Source organism: Nannobrachium achirus, assembly GCF_963921795.1.
Source record: "Nannobrachium achirus genome assembly, chromosome: 16".
NCBI classification, from domain to species: domain Eukaryota; kingdom Metazoa; phylum Chordata; class Actinopteri; order Myctophiformes; family Myctophidae; genus Nannobrachium; species Nannobrachium achirus.
In genome coordinates this window covers 20598814-20616642 of record NC_137823.1, presented here as the reverse complement: position 1 = coordinate 20616642, position 17829 = coordinate 20598814, and the positions used below count along the sequence as shown (strand labels likewise).

The window sequence follows — 17829 nt, the reverse complement described above, 5'->3', positions numbered from 1 at the left end:
GTATTATTTATTTAGCCCATTATGTGAAGTAATACTACATACAGGCATTACAGGGAGTAGGCCTATAATACTAGGCTACTACTCCACGACAGTAAGTGGCAGTATAAACCTACAAATAATGGTTTGCAACCCTCCAAAAAAACTAAATTATATGACGACAACAACAACACCACCACCACCACCACCACCACCACACAACAGTGACCTCTGGCGTCAGCAGACTTTACTTTCCACTGGCTCCTTTCAGAACCTCTCCCTCCGCTATGCAGCTCCGAGATGAGGTTCCTCGCACCTGCCATCCACAATCTTGCGGCTGGAGGGAAGCTCCGCCGTCAAGGAGCACTTCTTACCTTTTGTGAACATCCTATCCTAAAAGTAAAGGTCCTATACCGGTCTCTCATCTGTTTACTTCTCAAGCGAGGAAGAAAATTGAAGCAGCGTGTTGAAATAAAGAGTTTAAATCGCTCATTTTTTCAGCTGATGCCATGTTTTTTTAGACATTCCGAAGTTGCGGCCGCAGAGGAAACAATGCTAAACCCTCTGGGGGGCGGGGTCAATAAGAGTGGGGAAAATAACACACCAGCTGACAAAATGAGCGATTTAAACTCTTTATTTCAACACGCTGCTTCGATTTTCTTCCACGCTTGAGAAGTAAACAGATGAGAGACCGGTATAGGAGCTTTACCTTTTGGATAGGATGTTCACAAAATGTAAGAAGTGTTCCTTGACGGTGGTCCTCCCCCCCAACCGCAAGATTGTGGATGGCTGGTGTGAGGAACCTCATCTCGGAGGCGGAGCTGCATAGCGGAGGGAGGGGAGAGGTTCTGAAAGGAGCCAACTTTCCTTTCCACACACAACTTCACTAGCCAGCCAGCGATACAACAACAAAGCATTTCATTCACCAACGCGGTCCGCTTCGTTTCGACGGGTCGGGTAGCACTAGCATCTCGTGTCTTGAAGGTAAACACTTTATATTTTTACATTTATAAACACATAATGTAAGTTTACACATGTATGGTATGGAGAAATAGTCCATTGAAACACGGGCTTCCAGTCGATACTGGAGTCGGAACACACTTTTGAGAGAACTGTGGGTGCCTGGGTGGTGTGCTAGCCTGGCATAGCTGCTAACGCTAGTCTGGTTTGTTGTTGGGTTGATGGATTGAAATAAGACTGTCTTTATTAGCAGTTTGCGTTAATCGCATAGGAAAAGCACAGGACAGTTCAGAGATACACGGTCTACGAATGGGGTTTTAAACCCAAGAAAGCACTGTGGCTTGTTTACATTGAGCGCACGAAGGAGTCCTTTGTACTCGTTTCTTTGAGAATGGTTGGAATGTCTCGGATTTTCATGTGGTCTTTATTCTTTGTACACATTTTCACTACAGTGCTAGCTTTTTTTCATGCTAAAATAATTCGCATAACTTGCTGGAAATGGCAACGGGAGAGCCCTCGGCTAAAGTTCTGGTGTTGTTTGCCTGATGATGCAAGCAACAGTTCCATGTGTTCATTTGACCTTATTTGACTATACTCACGCGAGAGCTGACTGTAAGCTAGGGTGACCAGACGTCCCAGTTTACCCGGGACAGTCCCGTTTTCAAGCTGCGTGTCCCAGTGTCCCGACAAATATCTCTAAAACACTAATATGTCCCGGTTTTCAACATTCACTGCAAAATTGTCCCGGTTAAAATAATATTAGCTGTTTTTAGTGGTTGCATAGACATTTATCATGTTCTTTTCACGAAAACATGCTCACCTAAAAACATGAACAAATTCATTGCGTGTCTGAATTCAACACTGGAGACTTGAGTTCAATAATATTTTTCAGTTTTAGTCACATTCCTAAGACAATAATATTGCAATATGTACCCCCATTAATTTCCAGATCAAGAATCAATCTCTTTGCGCTCTCTCAATTCAATTATTTTTTTCCCCCCAAATAATTATTATTATTATAATTATTTTGGCACGAGAAAACATATGTTTACATTGCCAAATAGGCCTACAATCAATCAATATAATGATTGCAGACAGTGCAGGGATGTATACACCATGATCAGTACAGTAGTCTTTATGGTGGTTTTGTTCTATTGATATCCTACTCCTATCACAGCAGCTGAGCTCACAAATCTTGCTCTCTCTCTCTCTCTCTCTCTGTCTCTCTCTCTCTCTCTCTCTCTCTCATATAACAGTATTAATTATTTAACAGACACATTAATTCATTCATTATACAACACGTGGTTCTCAACCTTTTTCATGTCAAAGACCCCCCAAATTGACACTTATTAGCCCACGGACCCACATTTGAAAATACTAGAAGCTCGGGCGGCCCAGCGTCTAGTCGGCGACCTGGCCAACTCGGAACAATGTAAATAGGGAATGAATGCCTCGCCCTTTAATGCAAACCCCATTATACCTGTTTTCATAGGACCCGTTTTGACCATCTGTCTGCCTGTGTCCATTTATGCCCATATATGGAGATATCTGTATCTGTCTGTCTGTCGGCGCCCATTTTATGTCCATATATGGAGATCACTGCAGTTATAGTTCTGGGTCCATTTTATGCCCATATATGGAGATATCTGTCTATCTGCGTCCATTTTATGCCCATATATGGAGTATCTGTCTGTGCCTCCAACTGTGTTGCAGACACAGTGCCGGTTCCCCCTTTAATGCAAACCTCATTATACCTGTTGTCATAGGACCCTTTTTGAACATCTGTTTGCCTGTGTCCATTTATGCCCATATATGGAGATATCTGTATCTGTCTGTCTGCGTCCATTTTATGCCCATATATGGAGATCTTTGACCATCTGTTTGCCTCTGTCCATTTATGTCCATATATGGAGATATCTGTATCTGTCTGTCTGCAATCCATTTTATGCCCATATATGGGGGCATTCATTTTATGCCCATATATGGAGAACGCGCGTGCACGCGGATTACATACATACACACTCACAGAGATTTTTTGTTGACTCATGTGGCGTACGTGATGTCAGAGCCTTTTATGAAGTGATGTCACAATGAGTCAGAGCTTTCGCCGATTTCCTCCGGAACAGCCTGATGTCAACAATCAACCCCGCATAAGGAGATTCCGAACGTTTCGCGCCGGTTCGGGAAAACCGCACGTCGGGTCGGGTCGAGACCCGGCACTGCACTCCGTGCCGCGGCGGGGAACGCGCGTGCCGAATCTGAAGCCGGTGGGACGAACGGTTCTCGAGATACGCGGATTACAGACACACAGAGACTTCTCGCATTTATTGCGACCGTCAGGGAGCAGTTTACTATGAAAACCTCCACCGGCCGTCCGTCCGTCCGTCCGTCACACGTCACACGTCACACCTTTGTCCTGCTCATATCTCCGCATCAGTATGACATCACACCACATGTGTACACAAACCTTTGTGTACGTTGCTGTGGCAACAGTCTGTTGTTGCTGGTCTGTTAGTGTACGTTAGCAACCACCTTAGCAACCATGGTTTTACCCTAGCAACCAACTGTTTACCCTAGCAACCAACTGTTTACCATAGCAACCATGTTTTTTTACCCTAGCAACCAACTGTTTACCATAGCAACCAGATACGCAGAGCAGGGATCTCCATATATGGGCATAAACAGGTGACATCACACTGATGTCAGATACTCAGAGCAGGGATTTCTCCATAATATATGGGCATAAAAGGGATTCTGTTAGGGATCTCCATATATGGGCATAAAAGGGATTCTGTTAGGGATCTCCATATATGGGCATACAAGGGATTCTGTTAGGGATCTCCATATATGGGCATAAAAGGGATTCTGTTAGGGATCTCCATATATGGGCATAAAAGGGATTCTGTTAGGGATCTCCATATATGGGCATAAAAGGGATTCTGTTAGGGATCTCCATATATGGGCATAAAAGGGATTCTGTTAGGGATCTCCATATATGGGCATAAAAGGGATTCTGTTAGCTGTTAGTGATCTCCATATATGGGCATAAAAGGGATGCTGTTAAGGATCTCCATATATGGGCATAAAAGGGATTCTGTTAGGGATCTCCATATATGGGCATGAAAGGGATTCTGTTAGGGATCTCCATATATGGGCATAAAAGGGATTGTATCCCAGATGATGCCCTGTTAGGAGATCCACACTAACAGAATCCATATATGGTCCTACCGACAGCTGCTATAAGCCAACCCTGGCGATAAGGTCTGAGTCGAAGAAATGCTTCTTTCCTGGCAAGAATTGCCCCTTTATACTGTAGGGCTCGTTTGTGTATTGTATGACATCACGCCACATCATCGGCTGAGGACTGTGTGATGTCATCATATCTCCATATATGGAGACATAAGTTGCTCATGCCCAAATATGGGCTGGTGAGGTCAGAATTAGTGTGATGCGTAGGTTATCTCCATATATGGAGATTCAACTTCAACCATGGCAAACTGTCAACTGCCCGTATGTCTTGATAATTGGTAAAACAAACTTTTGGCCTATTTGTGGAGATAAGCGACCAACGGTCGCTTATCTCCCGATTAGGGAGTCTTACTGGTAGATAGATGTGCCAGAGACCCCCATTAGAGAAGTGATTCCCAACCATTTTAATTTCTAGGACCCCCGATTTGACATGAATTTGGCTACGGACCCCCATTTAATGGCATTTATATCTCTGAGACAATTTATATTGTAAAGTCAATGTTCATTTAACTCAGCAAGTGTACAAATGGAACCATTTGACTCCCTGGAACTCCCTCAAGGACCCCTGGAGGTCCCCAGGCCCCACTCTGAGAACCAATGTCATATAATGCAAGACAGCTGCATCACTACCAGTGTTGCCAGATTTGGTGAGAATAATAAGCAACCATGTCTATGAAAACGAGCCCAAACAGAAGTGACTATTATAGGCCACATGAGCACTTTAAACCTATATGCATGCATCGGATATTTGAAAATAGCCGATCTACAAGCTCACAGCAAATAAAAAGCAACCTGCAACTACCAATATTTACAAGCAACCTTACAGAAAAAAACAGCCCCAAGGTCGCTTATAATAAGCAGACATGGCAACAACTGGTCGCAACGCAACACCATTCCTTATGTGGAGTATTTCTCTTCTCTCTCGCTCACCACTACCAGCTCCCTATGAACGGGGCTTTAACAGGTTACAACTACAAGACAAATTCTTCATGCAACACATATGATGTAAGCTAAGTTTCATCTCTCTCAGAGCATGTCATTATTGCTCTGAAGCATTTCGTCACTAAAAATGCTTCATTTCGAAGGCTATATATAGACGTTCTATACATACTTGTTGAAAGGATGTTGTTTTAATATCTAAGCTAAAGCTTTAGTTGGCTAAAAAACATTCACATTTAAACCAGTTTGGTCTTAGCCTAGCTGTTAAGACATATTTTAGATGTTTAATAGCCCAGTGGACATTTTTTTCTATCAATTACTCACTTGGAGACACAGAGTCTCCTTCAAATTATTGTCTTACAAATTATTGCGATACAAAAAAATAAAAAAATTAAATCCATGAATTCTAGTCTCCACAAGGTTAGTAATCGACTCCCAAAATGACAGTCAGAGAAGTCATTTTGGGGGTGAACTATCCCTTTAAGCACCACATTGACCTAAGCATGCTGCCTTGCAGCTGGCTCTATCCAAAGTGAGGTTCAGGTCGATGGTCTCTCTCTCTGGCTGAAATCTATGCTCATTGTCACGACTATCCGGTAAAGTTACGTTGTGCATTTTCACCACAGGGGATTTTGTATTCTCTCAGAACATTTAGGAAAAATCAAACCCATGTTTGAAGTATGAGCGGTGGTGGATGTGTGAGCAGTTCATTTAGAACAGGGGTGTCGAACTCATTTTGGGGTGAGGGCCGCATTGGATGAAAGGCGACTTGATGAGGGCCGCAACCAGTCGCGGATCGAATGGCATGCACACTCGCGCACATGTTCGCTCTGTTTTTCTTCCTGTCGTCTCAGCCACTGCTATAGCTAGCAGTATATCATTTTAAAAATTGTGTTCATTATTAAGTAAAATAGCTACTTTCATTATTGGTTTTACAGTTGCACTTAGGTACAAGAGATGCTATTTGTTTAAAGGAGTAGTTCATCCCCAAAATGACTTTTTCTTTTTCTTTGATTACTCACGCCATGGAGACTTGAGTTCAATAATATATTTTTATGTTATTTGTCGCATTACTAAGACAAAAATGTGATAATAGTACACTTCCCCCCATTGATTCCGGATGGGGACCCAAATGCATTTGGGTCCCCATCATTTTTCTAAATGCTCAGAAATGTATGCTCTACAAGCCTGGGGCCGGATTGAATCATCTCGCAGGCTGGATCCGGCCCGCGGGCCGTATGTTTGACATCCCTGATTTAGAAGTTACGTTTCCTAACTAGTGTGTGTTTGTGTGATAGAGAGAGAGAAAGAGAGAGAGTCGGGAGGATGTGTGTGTGTGTGTGTGTGTGTGTGTGTGTGTGTGTGTGTGTGTGTGTGTGTGTGTGTGTGTGTGTGTGTGTGTGTGTGTGTGTGTGTGTGTGTGTGTGTGTGGGGGGGGGGGGGGGGGGGCCTGCTGGGTGGATTGATCTAGCCTCGTAAACCAGTCTCTTCCTGCCTTCATTCACTGAAGATGGGAGGAGTCAGTTTACTAGGCTAGGATTGATCTCCTTTGTTATCAGACACGCCCCCTTTCTATACAAACGCATTGTGACTTCAAACTCTATTTTAACCACAATGAATTCGTCAAAAAGGAGGGGGAGGAAGGGGGTGTCTCTGATAAATATCAAATATCTCAATACTGAATCAAGCAACTTAAAATCTGTCTGGGGTTCTCCCAAAAGCCAGACCAACAATTCTTTTAGTGAAACATCCCTTAAAGTACATAATTATTTCCATTTCATAGTTTGACTGATGAAGCGTGCCTTTGCAATACATATTTGTGTACTAGATCAGGGGTTTTCAAACGTTTTTGACACCCCTGTAAAAAAATATTTTATCCACGGCACCCCTGAATTACACTGTTAATTTTTTATATATTATATATAATGTATATTACCTAACGTAAATATGCTCGTCTTTCCAGCTGAGATACAGAAGGATATGTCACAGAGAAATATCTGTTTCCTTCAGAACTGACTGAAAATAACTTTATACTTATACTTACTTAGACATTTATCCACTTGAACCCCAGCAGCCCTATTCTGGGGGGAAGGTTCACCAAAAATAGGTGATCTACAAGCTCACAACGTGACATGTTGTGAGCTTGTAGATCTGCAATTTTTTGTGAAGAGAGTTGGCTGTAGATGGAAAAAGAACTCATCAAGTACAGTGTAAGCATAGTGAAGTGATAATAATTTAGTGATATTGATGAATTCCAAATATTATCAGATTATTCTGAGGCACCTGGACTGGCATCACAGCACCCACTTTGGGTTCCCGTTTTTGTTGCTCTTGTATTATAAACTCCCTTGTTTTTGAAACATTGTCATGTTAAGGACCCCCCAACTTTGTACACATTAGGGCCACACAGACCCCCTTAACATTAAGAGTTAGAGACCCATAAAGCCTCGAACAGAGTCGGGTCTGCGGTGGAAGGCTATCCACCGCGGTGTAGTGCGGTGTAGTCTTTTTGACCGTTAACGTTGTAGTTTTATGACTCAAAAAGACTACACCGCACTACACCGTGGCCACCGCGGACCCGACTCTGTTCGAGGCTTAAGGGTCCCCTGTTTTAGATGTTTTAGAAAAATGTATTACCAAGCCATAGCTCACAAGGGCTGTATTTCAGGTCCTTAAATTAAATCTGAAAAATGTCTTACACTTGCATCCTTTCCTTGTATGTTAGTCCTTCCCCCTGAGGAAACATAGAGGAGAGAGGAAAGGATGAACTTTTGTTTAGAGAAGTGTGACTTCAATTCCTCTATAGTGACATGCCGTGCGATGTCCCCTGCAGTGGGAAAGAGGGATTCCCGCATCTGATTGGCCTACCGAGCATCCCATTCTGTGACGTACAAGGAAGCGTCCTTCAGAATTTCGGAAGCTTGCCAGTCCTCTTTTACCAATGCCCCGGAGCCAGATCCTTCTATCTAGGCGACTTGTGCTGAAACTTTGCCCAAATATGGTTATTTATGATGTCAATAATGACGTCATAGTTGACTGACCTCATAGACTGGCATCCTATATAAATGGAGGCGCACGTCATGAAACCACATTCTTTTGCAGAGGAAGATCAGGTATTTTTCAGTGTGTTGTGTGTCAAAGAAAATGACCACTGCATTGTTGAAGCACTTACTGTATGTGATCGTCTCCTTGGTATCATGTCAGGTTGCTGAATGATAGACTAAACTTTTTTCATGGCTATTTCCCCAGACCACCACTGGGAGAGAGCTACAGCATCAAGTGATGGCCTCCAAAAGATTTCCAACGTTGTCAGAGGACCAGCGAGAGATGAACCAGGGACACGGACTGCTTGGTGCCAGGCTGCAACCCACAGTGAAGATGTACAGGATGGGTATGTAAAATTAAACCAACTATCAGCTTCATGATCATAATTGCCATCAAGGCCCTGATATATGAAAGAAATTAGAAGATTTACAGGCTCGTAATTAACCTTTTCACTTACCGGTTAAGCGGTGCTCCGACTTTAAAAATGTAGGAGCGCCTACAAAATGTAAGGAGCACGAATATTTTAAACATATTTCATTTCAGGGATTTTCTGAATGGGCGTGTCAGAAGGGTACTCTTTCGTAATCGACCCCTTGCTTATGTCACAAAGGGGCTCATTTCCTATCCTTTCCGCTCGAGAAGGGGGCGGTACTTTTTGGGAGGCTATATTCTATTGAGACTATATATATGAGGTGAAACCATGAGGTAAAGTGGTACTAAGATTGGCTTGAATTGGATTGACTGCATGGTTTTCATTGTGGTACCATCCTAAAATTCTCTGTATCGTTCCAATTTTAGCCCAAAGGCAGCGCCCCGCTGCCAACAAAGGGCATTTTGGTATTGCATCTGAAACAGCTTGGAATTAGAGATAGACAGAACATGAAACATGAAAAGTGGTTGTTTAGGCTAAAACCTATATAAAACCGTATTATGGACCAATATTTACACAAAATATATATTTTGAAAAGCATGGTGGGGCCCATTTAATAAAAACAACAATATAACAGTGCCGTTTACAAGTAATATAAAATGGTGAAAGTAGCCTTTAAAAAACAGCATTAGGCCACTACTGGGACTTTTATGATCGAGCGTGTCTGATTATTTGTATCCTGGCTGTCGGTCCCCCATCCATCCATCCATCCGTCTCTTTACTGAGTCTGAGGCATCTTCAAGGAAGGGCCCTCTGATTTTTTCATTAACCTTTTATATGTTTATATCAATTACAAAAAGAATTGCAATGCAAATGTATTGTGAATGGCATATGAGGCTGTATGTCATCATCCCAATGTATGAATGAATGAACCATTGTAAGCGCTTTGAGTTCGCAACTTGCTTAGAAAAGCGCTATAAAAATGCAATTCATTATTATTATTATCATATTGGCCATATTGCATATAGCCTGCACATATATGTTGCCATGTACATTTCTCAATAGGCTACACAGTTGTTTGTGAATTAATAATTACTACGCTTTCAAAAGTCTCCAAAATATACCAGCCATGTGTTCTAATGACTCGACCTCTGCCTAGCTCTGAGACACACGTGCACACAAACACACACATATTTTTCTTTTTTTGCATTAACCACTTGAACCCTAGCGACACATTGTGAGCTTGTAGATCGGCTATATACGGTGAGCGAGTGTAAATGAAGCATGGCAAGTTATCAAACACTGCTCTGCTGTGACATTACCCTACAGCGATAATACTTCACCTACTTATCTGCATATGTCAGCATTTCAATCTGACTACAGGATGCATCATCTTCATGACATCAAAGAAACAGCGCTCTGTGCTGCTGCTGCAGCGAACGTGCTGCACTTGACAATTCACCACATCAATGATTGTTAACCCATTTAGGCCTGAGGCTGATTCTAAAAACTCCTTCTAAAACCTGACCTAGATTTTTGTTGCTATAATATACTGTACATCACTGGTTCCCAAACACTGGGTCGGGACATATTTGTGGGTCGTGGACACATTTTTATGGGTACTTTTATTTATTTTATTTTTATTTTATTTCTAAAAACATTTCCTAAAAAGCTAAGATTTTCATGAATAAAAGAAAAAAGTCAATGATTTTTCCAAGGGTTAGGGTTAGGGTCGGAACCCATTGATGAAAAACTGAAGCATGTAATATAATGTGACAAAAATTATTATAATTTCTTTCAGCTTTTAATACAATATTATACACGTTATTTCAAAACATTTTTTCTTCTCTCCCCTCACTCTCCATTCCAGATGTCTTTCCTGACCAACTGCCCGAGAAGACTTACTGTGACGAGTGCGGGAAAGACTTCGTCACAAACAGAAGACTCGTACTGCACCAGAGAACGCATACGGGGGAAGAGAGGCGCTACCGCTGCGACGAGTGCGGGGCGACGTTCGGCACGAGCACTAATCTCAAGCGTCACCGGAGAACGCACACAGGAGAGAGGCCCTATCCCTGTGACCAGTGTGGGGCAGCATTTGGCAACAGCGGTGTGTAGAAGATTATATTATCATGATTGATTATGTGTGACGTTATAGAGTAGATTATGTGTTCATTGATTATATTATATATATATATATATAATATATCTAGTTCTTATGGTTCAGCTTGTACTTTGAGTACAGCAGGGTTCCCCAATAGGCGGGCCATTTGCGGCCCGTGGGGGGGTTCTGCCGGCCCCCACCAACCCCAGTCAATTCTTTTTTTTTTTTTTTTTTTTTTTTTTTAATAATATTTTCGGGGAGTAGTGAAAGTTACAGGTATGGTGAGTGCGATATGAAACGTAAGCTTACCATTATCAGAGTAATCCTTAATCATTTTCAATCATATTCAAGGGCTTTTGGAGAAATGAGACAGACAGAGCACTACAGTGCAGAGGGAAGGTTTGTGTGTGTCTGTGTCCACTAGCTGGCAGCTGATGCCAATAAGTAGTTGCACTGTCCAACTAGCAGCTGACGCATACTTTTCAAGCAGACTGGTTAATTGGTTCTTAACTTATTTTGTTTCAACTTTAAGGAGTGCATTTCTCATAATAATTATAATAATGGTAGTACAAGAGCAGCAACTCACTAGTAGTGTTTCTGAACTTTTTTTCTGTCAGGGCACACTTTACACAGCCAAAAGATCCCAGGGCACACCTAGATATATGGAGTGTGTGGCTATTTTCAAAATGTTTGCCTCTTTCTTATATTATTTTACAATTTGGCCAATGTTTTACCAGTTTTTATATAGTTTGTTGATTATTTTTGAGGCAGTAAGGGTCTATTTTACTTCCTTTCTTGAGGTATTAAACAGGTTTTAAAAGTTCTTAAATCGTGACTTATTTGTATATATTTTTTTTCACTGGAGTAGCGGGAACGCCGCCGTTGCCCCCCACAATGCTGTGGCCCTCGGCTTGGTACCCTAGACATGATTTGGCCCTTGGGGAAAACTAATTGGGGAACCCTGGAGTACAGTATAACTGATGAATAGTGCCTCTTGGCAGAACTACCTTACCACTGAATTGAGTGCTGATGTATTTCTGACCATGATATCATGTACATAAACCTGACCACCACCTAATACATTGTCTTGTCTCCTCATTTTTCTTATCGATAATTGATGGATCTGAATTCCTCCACCAGGTGCTCTCAAACTACACCAGAGAACTCACACGGGGGAGAAGCCCTACCACTGTGACACGTGCGGGGCGTCGTTCTGCAGAAGCGACGAGCTCACGAATCACCGGAGAATCCACACGGGAGAGAGACCCTACCGCTGTGATCAGTGCGGGACGGCGTTCAGCACGCGCGGCACTCTCACGCTGCACCAGAGGATTCACACGGGAGAAAAACCCTACCGCTGTGACCAGTGCGGGACGTCGTTCAGCCGCAAGGGCGATCTCACGAGTCACCAGAGAACGCACACGGGAGAGAAACCGTATCACTGTGACCAGTGCGGGAAGCGCTTCCTCCACGGCAGCAATTTCCGACGCCACCAGATGATCCACAAGGGAGAGAAACCGTACCAGTGTGACTGGTGCGGCGCGGCGTTCAGCAGCGGCGGCGACCTCGCCAGTCACCAGAAAACCCACACGGGAGCCAAGCCCCACCAGTGTGACCAGTGCGGGAAGAAGTTCGCCCACTCCCACCAGCTCCTGCGTCACAAGAGGGTTCACGCCGGCGTGAAGCGCTGGCACTGCGACCAGTGCGGGAAGGGCTTCATCGAGCGCGGCGGCCTCAAGCGCCACCAGAGGACTCACACGGGGGAGAGACCGTACCACTGCGAGCAGTGCGGGAAACGGTTCAGCACGAGCGGTCACCTCAAACAGCACCGGAGCAGTCACACGGGAGAGAAGCCCTACCACTGTGACCAGTGCGGGAAACGATTCACCACGTCCAGAGGTCAACGACTGCACCTGATAATTCACACGGGGGTGAAGCCCTGGCACTGTGACCAGTGCGGGAAAGGGTTCAGCACGAGCAGGTATCTCAAAACGCACCAGATGATGCACAGCGGAGAGAAGCCCTACGACTGCGACCAGTGCGGGATGAGATTCAGCACGACGATAGCTCTCAAGCAACACCAGATAATTCACATGGACGAGAAGCCTTACCCCTGTCACGAGTGTGGGACGGCGTTCAGCAGAAACAGTGATCTCAAACAACACCGGTTGATTCACACAGGGGAGAAGCCCTATCACTGTGACCAGTGTGGGACGTCGTTCAACACGAGAGGTTCGCTCGTGTCTCACAGGAGAATTCATACCGGGGAGAAGCCCTATTGCTGTGACCAGTGTGGGATGGCGTTCAGAACTAGAAGTGCTATCAGAAGTCACCGGAAAGTTCACACAGGAGAGAAACCCTACGTCTGTGACCAGTGTGGGAAAGGGTTCGTCTCGATCAGTTGTCTCAAAATACATCAGAGAACTCACACCGGCGACAAGCCCTACCACTGTGACGAGTGTGGGACGAGATTCGGCACGACGGCAGCTCTCAACAAACACCAGGTCATTCACACGGGGGTGAAACAGTGGCCCTGCGACTATTGTGGGACGTGGTTCAGCAGAAAAGATTATCTCAGACAACACCTGGTAATTCACACGGGGGGCAAGCCCCACCACTGTGATCAGTGTGGGAAAAGGTTCAACAAAAGAAGTGCGCTCATACGTCACCAGGCAATTCATACCGGGGAGAAACCCTACAGCTGTGACCAGTGTGAGACAAGATTCGGCACAACGGGAGCTCTCAAAAAACACCAGATACTTCATACAGGGGTAAAACCCTATCACTGTGACCAATGTGGGATGTGGTTCAGCAGAAGCGATTATCTCATACGTCACCAGAGAAGAATTCATACCGGAGAGAAGGCCTACCATTGTGACCATGCCGTCAAAGACACGCGTCTCAAAAAGGAGACGGAGGAAAAGGCTCTATGCCAGTGCATTCTCGACATCTTCAAAGAGGAGAGTGACTCGGAAGAGTTCCTGGGTTTTCCCGATTCCCTGGATGCCGGTGAAGACGAGCGTATCAAAAGGGAAAGGGAGGAGAAGGATCAATGGCAGCGTATCCTCAGAATCTTTGAAGAGGAGAGTGATTATGAGGAGTTTCTGGGATTCCTAAATGAGACTTCAGAGTTGACGTCTACCAGTAGCTGTCCTTTTTCAAGGGGGGAGGAATGTGGCTATTCACGAAGCGTCGCCATCCCCGCCCACTGATAAAGTTCCTATTCAGTTCATGTATGTGATAACTTTACAAGCCACACTCCCTTTTATGGATGGGACCAACATCACGCTAGCTGCCCTAAGTAGAGTTGGCGTCTCGTACGAGCTCCGAGAGGACATTCTGCCTTTGTTTGCTGCCACGGTGCGCATATTTATTTGTCTGTTGCCACTCAAGTGTAAGAGTTTTTAAGCAATGTGATGCTTTAAAGTCTCATCAGCGCATCCACCATGGATGTGCTGATGTCAGTGGTGGAAATGTTATCTATATTGTGTGTAGTATTTTAATTACTTTAATTTTATACTGTATTGTATTTCCATACGCGATAATAGACGATCCTGAAAGTCACGTGTGAGCTTGTAGATCAGCTATCTTCACTTAACACATCTGATGCCAACACCGAGTTTGTATAGGTAGTTAGGCACCATACCTGTGCCAACCCCGAGTTTGGGCCGTTAAAAAGAATACGTTTTTTGGACCTCCAAAAATGTACTAGGCATGATCGCGATCGCATAATTGCATGTTTAAGTCCCATACCAACCCCATCTTTAAAACATGGCAGCCATGTTTGTTTACATTTGAAGCTATCTCATGAATGCCTGAACGGATTTCCAAGCGTATTTCTTTTGTTTGAAAGCTGTGAAAAGCGTGCACACACGTGGTGCATGATCTAGGCATGGGCGTGCATGATCCGTGCACTATGAATTACATGGAAGTCTATGGAGACGTGCCATCTTGGACCTTCAAAGAGATTTTTTCATTGCAACGTATGTGTTAATGTTTGCCTATCTTTGTCAAATGTTAATCTATTTTTACAAACATTTTATTTATTTTTTTAAATATTGGTGCTCTCTTTAACGCTGCTCCCCATGTCATGCATTCCCACGCCTCTTCAGGAAACTTGTGAATGAATCAAAGGTGCTGTGACACTAGGAGCTGGCTTCTGTCAAACACTGTTGATTGATTCACTCGTGCTAGTTAGCCTACCTCTGGTCTGTAATTGTAGCTCGCTCTGCGGTTTAATTGAAGTGATCGTGGAATTGGATTGTGGTCGTCTTCCCCTCAGAGAACTGCTTCTTGTCTCTTCTTTTCCGGTTCTCGTTGCGTGAGGTAATGCCGGTTTATGACGGCTCACTGTCAAAGCTAAATGTGGATCATCACTGAGAGTTTCAGGAAACATCCTCAGTCAACGTTTAGTAAGTGTATTCGCAGTGTGACCTACCCGTTACTGTTGAAGACAGAAACGTGGCGTGACTGTGGGGTTTATTTTATTACGGAGGTGCACATTTAATTGAACATTCGTTTGATCTGTGCTATTGTGTTGCGCTGCCTGTGAACATTCATTGACCTGTGTGTGGGGTATTGACTGAACATTTGTTGATCACTCTGAGTAACATTGTGGAACTGTATTGAACACAGGAAACATGGAAACGTACGTGTTCCAACAAGAAATGCTGAATATTATTTACTGTTTGTTTCAGGGGTTGATATAATGTTTTTTTTAGTCCCTTGTACGGTTGTCTTAGTTTTTATTTGTTGACATTTAAAAAAAAATATATTTAGTCCTAACCTTTTAGTCATCATAGCTTGGTTTTTATTTCGTTTTCGTCATAGTTTTAGTTGATGACTTCAACACTGCAGCAAACCGCTACAGTACAAATGATTAGAGTTGCAGTCATGACTTGTGTTTTTCTTTGGTTTGAATAGTTTAGAGCAAGGGTGGGCAACTTTGATGGTGGAGAAGGCCACAATGCATATACAGTTATAAAAAAAAGCCGATCTACAAACTCAAAATGAGTTGCAGTGAGACACGTTTTGAGCAAACCCTGGTCTGATCAGCCTGTGGTGGGCCAACCTCGGCAGAGGGTGTTTTGTGATAAGCGGCCTAAAAACCCAATGAGTTCGGGGCACACAACTGAAGATGTGTCGTACTGGTGACTGGTGGCACCCCGCGATCTTTGCCAAATTCTACTCCACCAAAGAAATATATATATATAAATAAATAGTACTAGTCATTAAGCTGCTAATATAGACCTAAGTAATTAAAGCGGATCATGTTTGCATGTTTAGAATTGTAACAGCTGAAAACAATAATGTATCAGTATTCTGATAATAACCTGCAGGTTGCATTAAGTGAAGGTGGGCATGTGGCCCCCGGGCTGCCAGTCTCCCATGTATGGTTTAGAGAGCCACTATGATTCAGTTATAGGAATCTTTATACAAATGGGACTATCCACAAGTATCTTGTCATGACTAGAGACAGGTATCGTTAAGATTTTATTTATTCCGCTTCATTTAAGCAAGAACTAAGTAAATAATACTATTACTTAAACAAAAAAAAAAGAAAACTGTTAGTAGCACCTGAGCTACAGCCAATACTGACATTTTTGTCCTGAAAATATCAAACTCATGAAAACTATGTCTGTCACTTTTTTTTTCACCTTGTTTTTGTTTTAGTCTCCGTTGTTTATTGTATTTATTGTGCTCTTGTGTAGATATTTGGTTATTTGTTGTGTTGGAAAAAAACGAATAAAATACTAAAAACAAAAAAACTGTAATGAATAATAACCGGTACCCGGCTCAAAGCAATTTGGATTCATTTCCTACTGCCTACTTCCTTGTATGAGAACGCAATGGTCATTACAATATTTAATCGTATGACCGAATAGGCCACCGAAGAGAAGGAGGTACAGACAAACATACTCGGTTAACTTGTTGTTCAGTTTTGCTGTCCTGTTGCACTACTGACCTACAGCTGGCAGAGTTCGGCTTGACTACCATATTTTTGCTGTTGGGCAGAAACATTATATATATTACCCCATATTTAATGTATTTGGTTCGTGATTGAATTCCCTATTTCAGTGTTTCTATGGGGGTTCAGGTACATGTACCCCTGGGGGTACGCAGAGGTTCTGTAGGGGGTAAGCGAGAAAATGCCACCAAAAAAGTATAAATCATGATGTTATTCATAGTTAAAGAATTAACTATGATTGAGTTAGGGTTAGGGTTAGGGTTATTTTTATGTTTAATGGTGACACTAGAAACTTGAGCTTTATAGTTTCTAACCCAAATTGGAAACTGGGATGTGAAAGTTGTTTGAATGTGTTGAAGTTATTGACATGAAAACTGATCTGAAATGTTCTAACCACCACTTGGATTCAGAAATCAGGGTAAGGGGGCACTCGAGCAAAAAAAAAAAACATTGAGAAACACTGCCCTGTTTTATACATCTTTACTACACTATACTGTTTGAAGATGTGCCCTGAATACATATTCAGGGCTGAAGAAGTGTGGACAAATTTAACCTATAATAATGACTAATATGAAGACGCCATGTTGAAAACGTCTTCTTAACCCATTAGACCTGAGGACCCGATTCTACAAAATGTCTTCTAAATCCTTCTACGTTTGTTTTAAACGTATGTTTCTATGAATCTCAAAAAATGTCAAGTCAAGTACTCCCAAAATTATGTATTTGGTGGACCCCATCTCAAAATACTTTTTCAGGGACCCAGAGAAAGATAAGAAATGTTGGCTTTTGGTGGCGAGCTATGAGCTTGTATATCTGCTGTTTTTGAATAGCCAAAGTATAAAATAAAATAACAGTTCAAGTGGTTCAAATCTAAAGTGACACAGATGCGTTCCAGGCAGGGGTCATCGCCATGGTGGCTTGTGGTAGACGTTATAGTGCGTCGCAGCGGAAGTGGATTCCTGGGGTCACTTAATATTCCCCATTCATTTTCGCCATAGACTTTTACAAATATATTTATAACAATTATGTTAAGCCTCGAACCAAGCCATCCAGGATGGAGGTGAATCATGATCATATAACCTTTGATCCTATGTGAAAACATATTTTTAATATTACATTATTTGATATACTACATTTAATAACTACCCTTTGTTTAGCGATTTTCAAAATCTTTTCATAGAAAAAAAGGTTATATGGTCATGATTCACCTCCATCCTG

General features: G+C 42.9%; 1 protein-coding gene across 1 annotated transcript; it reads left to right on the top strand.

Annotated features, from left to right (window-relative positions):
- The first annotated feature begins 888 nt into the window (after positions 1 to 888).
- On the top strand, positions 889 to 16092 carry LOC308300264 (uncharacterized protein). The gene is made up of 4 exons (XM_080744085.1): positions 889 to 960; positions 8374 to 8515; positions 10410 to 10649; positions 11784 to 16092. The coding sequence occupies exons 2-4, from the start codon at positions 8407 to 8409 to the stop codon at positions 13853 to 13855; spliced, it is 2421 nt and encodes an 806-aa protein (XP_080600211.1). The 5' UTR covers positions 889 to 960; positions 8374 to 8406; the 3' UTR covers positions 13856 to 16092.
- The last annotated feature ends 1737 nt before the right edge of the window (positions 16093 to 17829 follow it).

Coding starts and splice junctions, on each gene's coding strand:
- LOC308300264 (XM_080744085.1), top strand. CDS start 8,407: ATGGCCTCCAAAAGATTTCCAACGTTGTCAGAGGACCAGCGAGAGATG. Junction 8,516..10,409: donor AGTGAAGATGTACAGGATGG/GTATGTAAAATT, acceptor TCTCCATTCCAG/ATGTCTTTCCTGACCAACTG. Junction 10,650..11,783: donor GGCAGCATTTGGCAACAGCG/GTGTGTAGAAGA, acceptor TTCCTCCACCAG/GTGCTCTCAAACTACACCAG.